This window comes from Tupaia chinensis, unplaced genomic scaffold, assembly GCF_000334495.1.
Source record: "Tupaia chinensis unplaced genomic scaffold, TupChi_1.0 Scaffold000291_1, whole genome shotgun sequence".
Lineage (NCBI taxonomy): Eukaryota > Metazoa > Chordata > Mammalia > Scandentia > Tupaiidae > Tupaia > Tupaia belangeri.
In genome coordinates, this window is record NW_006159776.1 from 230,973 (window position 1) to 239,555 (window position 8,583).

The 8,583-nt window shown below is 35.3% G+C and overlaps 1 protein-coding gene across 1 annotated transcript; it reads right to left on the reverse strand.

Moving 5' to 3' along the window:
• Nucleotides 1-3,439: 3,439 nt before the first annotated feature.
• On the reverse strand, nucleotides 3,440-4,443 carry LOC102486452 (olfactory receptor 13C2). The gene has a single exon (XM_006150587.1). The coding sequence runs from the start codon at nucleotides 4,441-4,443 to the stop codon at nucleotides 3,487-3,489; it is 957 nt and encodes a 318-aa protein (XP_006150649.1). The 3' UTR covers nucleotides 3,440-3,486.
• Nucleotides 4,444-8,583: the final 4,140 nt, after the last annotated feature.

Genomic DNA, 8,583 nt, shown 5'->3' on the forward strand with positions numbered 1-8,583 from the left:
TTTATTTTTTAGAAAGATGATCTTGTCAAAGTTTAATATTTTATTAAAATTACTTGCTCATATTTCAAAACTACAAGGTATTTTATAAAAGAAATGGGCATCACACACCTCAAAATATAATAGCACTATTTGGGCCCTGGCTCACAACAACAGCTTAAACTTTGCCCTTTGCCTGATCACTTCCAAAGATCTATATTCATGGAGCCAGGCTAAAGAACATTCCATGGGACAGATATTGCACTGCCCTGGGACTCAGGGTGATAGCGTATTTAAAATGCAATTCTAATCTGAGGCACAATGAACCCTATTAATATAACAAGACACTGTGGCTAAGGAGGAATTGGATAATAAAGAATCTTCATGAGAGATTATGGTAGACTTTTGGAACAATGAAGTCTTAAGTCTAAAACATATCTTGTTTTTGTTTTTCCCTTTTCTGGATCTCCATACTGTCTTTAAACTTCAGTTAGTAAGTACAATTCCAAAGCTAGCTATATTTGCAGGCATGAAATGTGGATAAATTCGTGCATGGGAGAGAACAAACTGAATAAAGAACAGCATCAACATTGAAGATGCTGATGAGCAGGCAGAAATGAAGAAGAGCCTAAACAGTGGTCCAGAACCAATAAACCAGTCACAATTACGAGCCTTTATTGGCACCTCTTTAGTCACTGTTCTATACTCTCTGCCTGTTTGGATATTCCATGCCCTCATGGCAGAGACATACTGGTCTCTCCTAAAAAGATTAGCTAAAGTTCAGAAGCTATTAGTCTCTCTATTCCCTATATATTTTCCAAGCAAGGACCAATCTGCAATTTGCTGAATCCATTTCGTGGGCAAAAGTAGACTAACCAGTACTGAATTCAACATGATCAGAACACCATGAATCAGTGAAACAATGTAAAAAATGCTTTTTAAAATCTTATTTTGGAAAACTTGGATTCCAGTCAGTTTCTCTTCAGTCATCATGATGAAACAAAGCAGTGAAAAGGAACCACACAGCAAAGTGACATATATGTCCCTTCCAGAAAGAAAGTTCCAAGAATCCATTTTGGAAATAAATATGTGACATGTTACTTGGTATAAAAGGCAGGGCTGTGAAGGAAAAAGGGATTTCAGTGTGACAAAGCCCCAAAATTTAAATTTGAGACCAGTAGGTGGCACAGTGGTTAAAGGCGTTGTACTCTGACAAGGCAAATTAAGGTTCAAGTCCTGGACCTGGCGGCTTGCTTCCTCACTTTTACTTTCTCTCTCTCTCTCGCTCTCTCTCTCTCTCTCTCTCTCTCGCTCTCTCTCTCTCTCTCTCTCTCTCGCTCTCTCTCTCTCTCTCTCTCTCTCTCTGTCTCTCTCTCTCTCTCTCTCACACACACACACACACACACATATACTGTCTGTCTCTGGTCAAATCAAAAATTAAAAAAATTTAAATTCAAAAAGAAATACAACATAAAACTTTCATAAATATTACAAAGCTAATATGATATAAGGTAATTCACTTAACAAACCCCAGAGGAAGAGGGAAACATTAAAACAAACATTAAGAGACCAACCAGCAAGTGGCAAAGTAGTTAAGGAGCTAGACTCCTACATGGATGACCACAGTTCAAGTGCCAGACCTGGCAGCTTCAAACACACCAGGCATATGTGTGTGTGTGTGCCCAAAGTCCTGACAAGAGAATGGAGGAGAAGGGATTGTGGCCTGGCCATCCCCCATGAGGGCTAATTTCTCACTTTCTATCTCTCTGTCTCTCCTGTGAGCACATGTACCCTATAGCAAAAAAAATCCCTCAAAAAGAAAGGGGGGGGGAAGACAATAAGAACTAATAGATGAAAAAAAATCATGACAGTCAAATAAAGAAGAAATAAATTTAGAAAGGTAAAATGATATTTTTAAAAACAGAGGTTACCATAGCAGAGAAAAGAAACATAAATCCTAGATAAAAATAAAATGTTAAAACTAAGTAAAACATAGACAAAGCATTTTCTTTTTTTAAAATATATTTTTAAAATAATTACTTATTGAATTTTATTTATTCATTCATTTTTTTGTTTAATTTGACCAGAAAGAGCATGATAGGAAGACATAGAGAGAGAGAGAGAAAGTGAGAAATCAAGCCACCAGGTCCAGGACTTAAACCATGGTTGGCCATGTGGAAGCATCTAGCATCTTAACCAGCATGCCACCTGCTGGTCCCTTAAACCGTAATTTTTTTAAAGGATTGTTTATTCCATTTTATTTATTATTATTATTTTTTTAATTTTGACCAGAGAGAGAGAGAGGAGAAAGTGAGAAAGCAAGTCACCAGAACTGGGACTCAGACTGCTGTCAGCCATGTGAGAGTCCAGCACCTTAACCACCATGCCATCTACTGCACCATGACCCCAGCATTTCCAATAGCAACCTTTTCATGGATCAGCAATGTACTTCATGGATGGAGAGTCAATGGAGCCGAGGAAATGATACAGCTTTCTTTTCTTCCACCAGTAGAGGCTTGACTCAGAAGTCATTTATACTGAATTTTCAAACAGGATTAAAAATTACTTATTTTAGTTCCAAGTCCAAAGCAGTTAAATTCTACATATAATAAGGTCATTGGAAAGAAGACTACCAAAGTCATAATAATATAAAGCTTCATGGTTAGAGATAAATAAAATTTATAAAAATAACACTGTTATAAAACCAAAATGTTTAGGATACACAGCTAGTATACAGAGGACAATTAGCATTATGTATTTTAATAGACTCCAAATAAATTATGTTAGCTTTGGAAATTCATCATTTTAAAAGTTATTAAAGGGAACCAGCAGTTAGTGTAATGGCTATGTCGCTGGACTCCCATGTAGTCTATCGCAGTTTATGTCCCAGACCCGGTGGCTTAAAACTCACGCTAGGCGTGTGTACGTGCGTGCCCAAGATCCCGAGAGGAGAAAGGAGGAGAAGGGATTGCGGCGTGACCATCCTCCCTCGGGGTGATTTCTTGCTTTCTGTCTCTATGTCTCTCTCTCTCTCTCTGTCTGGCGAGTGCACGTGCCCTATAGCGAAAATCTCTCAAAAAAAAGAAAAAAGAAAAGTTATTAAATAATCAAAAACCAAGTTATTTCTGTCTTGTAAGAAAAGTAATGAAGTGTGAAATTGGCTTTAGAAATAATTTTACCAAAAGTCAAAGAGGAAAAGAAGGATGTTTTCTTCTCTGGAAATTTCTCTCCAAATTAAACCATCTCTGTATTTCTCCTTATAATCAAGCTCTTTACCAATAAAAACAACAAAAGAAAACAACAACAAAAGGTATCACCATTCACTGCTAAAACACTGTAATTTATTTATTTACTTATTTTCTTCATGTATAGCATTAAAGACTATTTCAGAGCCCTGAAGTTTTGAGAGGCAAATTTGTAATAGCACCAACAACCTATCTGTCTGACTCTTTGGTATCCCTACTTGATTTCCACACTGATTATAACAGTACCTGCTCAGTCTCTTTCCATTTACTTCTTTAAAAGTATTCTTCTAAGTAGGTGTTTTACTGCCTCCTTCACATCCTTGTTTCTGAGGCTGTAAATTAAAGGATTCATCATGGGAGTCATCACCCCATAGAACATGGATATAAGTTTGTCAGTAGCATCCAAGTCATCTGACTTAAGTGTCTCTTTAGATTTAGGCTTCATGTACATGAAGAGGATGGTCCCATAGAATATAATAACCACAGTCAGGTGGGCTGAGCAGGTAGAGAAGACTTTGCTTCTTCCCTCAGAGGAGCGAATCTTCAGAATGCTGACAATAATTAATGTATAAGAGACAATGATTAGTATCAGTGGTGTCAATATAAACAATGTCGTGGCCACTAGCATGATGAACTCATTGTTTGAGATATCAACACAGGCCAATTTCATGACAGCCAGAATTTCACAGGAGAAATGATTGATAACGTTATTCCTGCAGAAAGGCAATTTTACTGCAAATGCAGTTTGTACTGCAGAGTTGGCAGCTCCTATGATCCAGGATCCAGCTGCCATGGGCACATAGGAATCCTTGCTCATGATGATGGGATATCTCAGTGGGTTGCAGATAGCCACGTAGCGATCAAATGCCATCATGCCCAGGAGCACACACTCAGTTGTCCCCATGGCCAAGCCTAGGAACATCTGCACTGCACAGCCAGAGAAGGAAATTGTCTTTCTTTCTGACAGGAAGCTCACCAGAGTGGAGGGAATGGAGGTAGTGGTATAGCAGATGTCCAAGAACGAGAGGTTCCCCAGGAAGAAGTACATAGGAGTGTGAAGGTGAGAGTCCAAGATGCTGATTAAAATGAGGGTGCCATTGCCCAGAAGGATGACCACATACATTATTAAGATTAGCACAAAAAAGAGGAGCTCAAGCCTTGGGTAACCGGAAAGTCCCTTCAGAAAAAATTCCACCAAAACGGTTTGATTGTGCCATTCCATTTTATAGTCTCCCTTTATAACCTGTAAAACAGCATTTTAAGAAATATATGTATTTTACCATAATTACATATATCAATGCACAAGTGCCAGAAAGGGAGAAGAGAAAATAGTAAAGGAAAAGACCAACAAAGGAAAGGAAGAAGGTAGTACAGAAAAATTAACAAAAGAGAGAGACAGTGTGGAGAGAGAGAGGGAAGGAAAGATGAAAGTAATATTTCTTGGTACACCCAGTATACGTATGCATCAGATTCATGTAATCTAACCACAGTACTGGGAGACAGCTGTTATTATCACATTTCATAGATAGACATAAATCAGTGCAGAGAGGTTAAATAAACTTGACCAAATATAAATAATAAATAATGGGTTGCCGGGAAAGTCATGAAGCATAATTTTTACATAGAAAAATATAAAAAATACGCCATGACTTTCCTGACAACCTATAGCAGAGCTATAATTCAAATCTACATCTTCCTTGCAGAAGCCTAAGCTTTTTTTTTGTTCTATTAGTCATTACATATGTAACCCTAAGTTATAATAAAAACGAGCAAGCATCATGTGTAACTGAACAATAAACTAATTTTATTGGCTATAAATCAATATGCAACTCATCAATGTTCTTGTCACTCCTCAAAATTATACTGTTATGTTTATTGTCTGTCTTTCTCAGTAGAATGTAAACTTTGTAAAGGTAAGTACTTTTTCTTATTTACTGACACAGTCACAGTAGCTAGAATAGACTACACACAAAGACAGATGTTAAAAAGCAATTGTTGGATAAATTAATAAAATCAAAGACAAAATAATGATTAGTGTTTCTTATTCTGCCAATCTTCTACTAATCATTTTCTTTGTGTATTACTTAATTTAATAGTCTAAATAGATCCTTTGTGGTTATTACTGTTGTTATAAGCATTAACAACCCTATGTATCAAAGGATAAAATAAGGCATAGGAAAGAAAATCAATTTGCTTAAGGTCAAGCTCCAATAGATAAAAAAAATGGTAGAACCCAGGCTTACACCAAAGCAGTATGTCTGCAGAATTCAAGCTCTTAACATTCATTTTTCAAAGTAATTTTGACTCATAGTCTAGAATATCTTGCAATCTGATGAAAGTACTAATACATCAAAGAAAATCTTAGACTAAAACATGATAGCCCAGAAAGAAGCAAGATTTCAAATGCTGATTCCTTCAAATCAGCAGCTGAATATGATATTTTATATTTTGACAGAAAATCATTCCTTTCTATGAAGGCAGATGTTTTGTCATAGAATTAGGTGCTAGAAAAGAAAAATCACCCAAAAGAGCTACCTTAATCTTAAGAGTTAAGGGATTTCGACTACTGAAGGCCCTCTGCCCAGACTTTACCCTCCTGCTCTCCAGTCTAGCCTGCAGTCAGGATAAGCCTATCAGGAGCCATCTATATTTGAGTTCTCAATGGCCCCATTCAGGGATTTCGATCACTGAAGATCCTGAGCCCAGACTTCACCCTCCTGATCCCCAGTCTAGCCAGGAGTCAGACTACAAGTCACCTCCTTCTGCAATCCTCTGATTGCTCAGATTTAACTCCAAAACATAGTACAAAACATATAATCCATCAGGTGACCAGGAATCACTGCAGAGGCACAAGAAATATGAGAAATGAAGAAAATAACTCTCTTCTAATGGAAAAATAAATAAATAACTCCTCTTACTCCACAAAGAATACAAAGTAACTTATAAAAAGGTCAGATAAAGAATTTAAAATATTCATAGTGACAAAGCTAAAGAGATGCAAGAGAATAAAGACAACAAAGGTCAGAAGATGCAGGAGTAAAGAGACACTGAGTTCCAGGAGGTGAGGAAGTTCTTGCACAATCTGAAAGAGGAGATATACATCATAAAAAAAGAATCAAATGGAATTGTTAGAGATGAAGGTTGTATTACAGGAAATCAAAGCTTCTGTTGAAAATGTCAAAAGCAGATTAGACCATGCAGAGATCGAATCTCATATGTAGAAGATAGAATCTCTGACCTAGAAAAATTCACCAAAAAGACTGAAAAAATAACCCCTCAAAATAGGAATTACGTACAAGTAATACTAGATACCATTAAACCCCCAAACATCCAGATCATTGGTATCCCAGAAGGTGAAGAAACTAATCAGGGAATTGATAAACTATTCCATGAAATCCTGGATGAAAACTTTCCAAACCTAAGGAGGTACTCAAATATCTAGACCCAAGAAATACAAAGGACCCCACATAGAATTGGCCCAAAGAAGATCTTCCCCAAGACACATCATAGCTAGATTGACCAAAACCATGGACAGAGACAAGATACTAAAATTGGCAAGAGAAAAACATTAAGTTATTTTCAAAGGATATACCACAAGGCTAACGTTGGACCTCTCATCAGAAACAATTCAAGCAAGGAAAGAGAGAAAATATATTCAAAGTGTTAAGTGAAAAACAATTTCAACCAAGAATACTATACCCAGCAAGATTATCTTCACTGGGGAAAAAAGACAAAAACATTCTCAGAAAAAAACAAAACTTGAAAGAATTTACCAACATAAGACCAGCTTACTAAGAAGTGCTGAATGGAGTGCTCTACCAGGAAAACTAAAGTCAGACATATAGAAATAAGAGTACAAGAAACAACCAAGAGAATGGCCAGCCTCATGGTAGAAAGAAGTCCTGAGTTGAATGTTAACTTCCAGAGTTTAAATGGGAAGATCAGACTACAGTAACACTGCATATTCAATATGAGAGATTAATTATGTGAGTCTGAACTAGTGAAATAGAATTTTTTTTACTTTAAATTAAAATGTTACTGATTTTCTTAGATGCTTTTATTTCCATATTTAAGGATTTTTATTTTCCTCTTGAATGGTTGGTAAGTTCATCTACCTACTATTTGAACTGAATCCTAAATTTTTTCTGGCTTCAAGTTTTAAGCAAATTTCTCTTAACTTTTTTTTATTTTGATCTATTAATACTAAAACTCTTTTTGAAATTAAAAAATACCTATTAATACCTATTTAATGATTGCAGTAAGTTATATAGCCACAGCGAGGTGCTATTTATAGTATGTTCACTTTACTCACTGAGGTTTACATCTAAAGTCAGATATGTGTTCATAAATATGTATATATCAGCTGTGCTTGCTATTGAAAGTCTTTAAGTTAATTAACATCTTTCGTGAATCAATAAATTGTGAAAAAAAAAAATAGGGCATGGGAAACAACTGTACATACCAGAGACAGTGTGGGAGAAGGGGAGGAGTTGACCGAGGGTGAGAGGTAGGGAATCAAGAAGGGTAAAAAGAGTAAAATATATAAGAAACAAGAAATAGAAAATTATTCGTTGATGATAACATGTACGGTAATATCCTTGATTGAGCCAATACATAATGCATACTGGATGGAAAATCTCATTTTGCATATTTTATTGATGTACAGTGAATGACTGTAAATAAATAAATTAATTTTTAAAAATCTTAAGAGTTACATTTAATCTCTTTAACTATTGTAGCCACCCTAACATGAGAAGTTTTATCTCATTTGCATTATTATTTCTGTCTGATATTTGTTTGTTTGTTCGTTTCATAAAGGGTTTCCTGTAAGTCTTCTAAGTAAAATAAAACAAAAAAAGTGCTTTAGGACAGCTTTATCTTCTCCACTTTTTTTTTTATTAACTTAATTTTTTATCTTTGTAAGTTTTTTAAGCTTATTTAGATTTATTTTTTAAAATTCATCTTTCTTTATATCTCTAACAAAGGCATTTAAAGCACTTTTTTGCTTTATTATAGACAAATTCTTCATGTGAAATATTCCTTTTTCTGTTTTCAATATTTTTTTTAATTTCTCTTTTCACCCAAGAGTTACCTAGTTGTGTTTCTTTCTATCTAGTGATTAGGTATTTTTGCTTCATTTTTATTATTTGTTTCCAATTTTGCTTTCAGGAACATGACCTATAATTCTGTAGTTATGGACTTTTGGACAGTGAGTTACACGTATATATTGTGAATATTAACCAAAAATATGTGCTTTCTCTTTGAGAGAAATGTATAGTTTTACCTATATATATATATATGAAACACATATACATGTATACATATCATCATTATTTAATAAGAATTAAGGACCAGCAGTTGG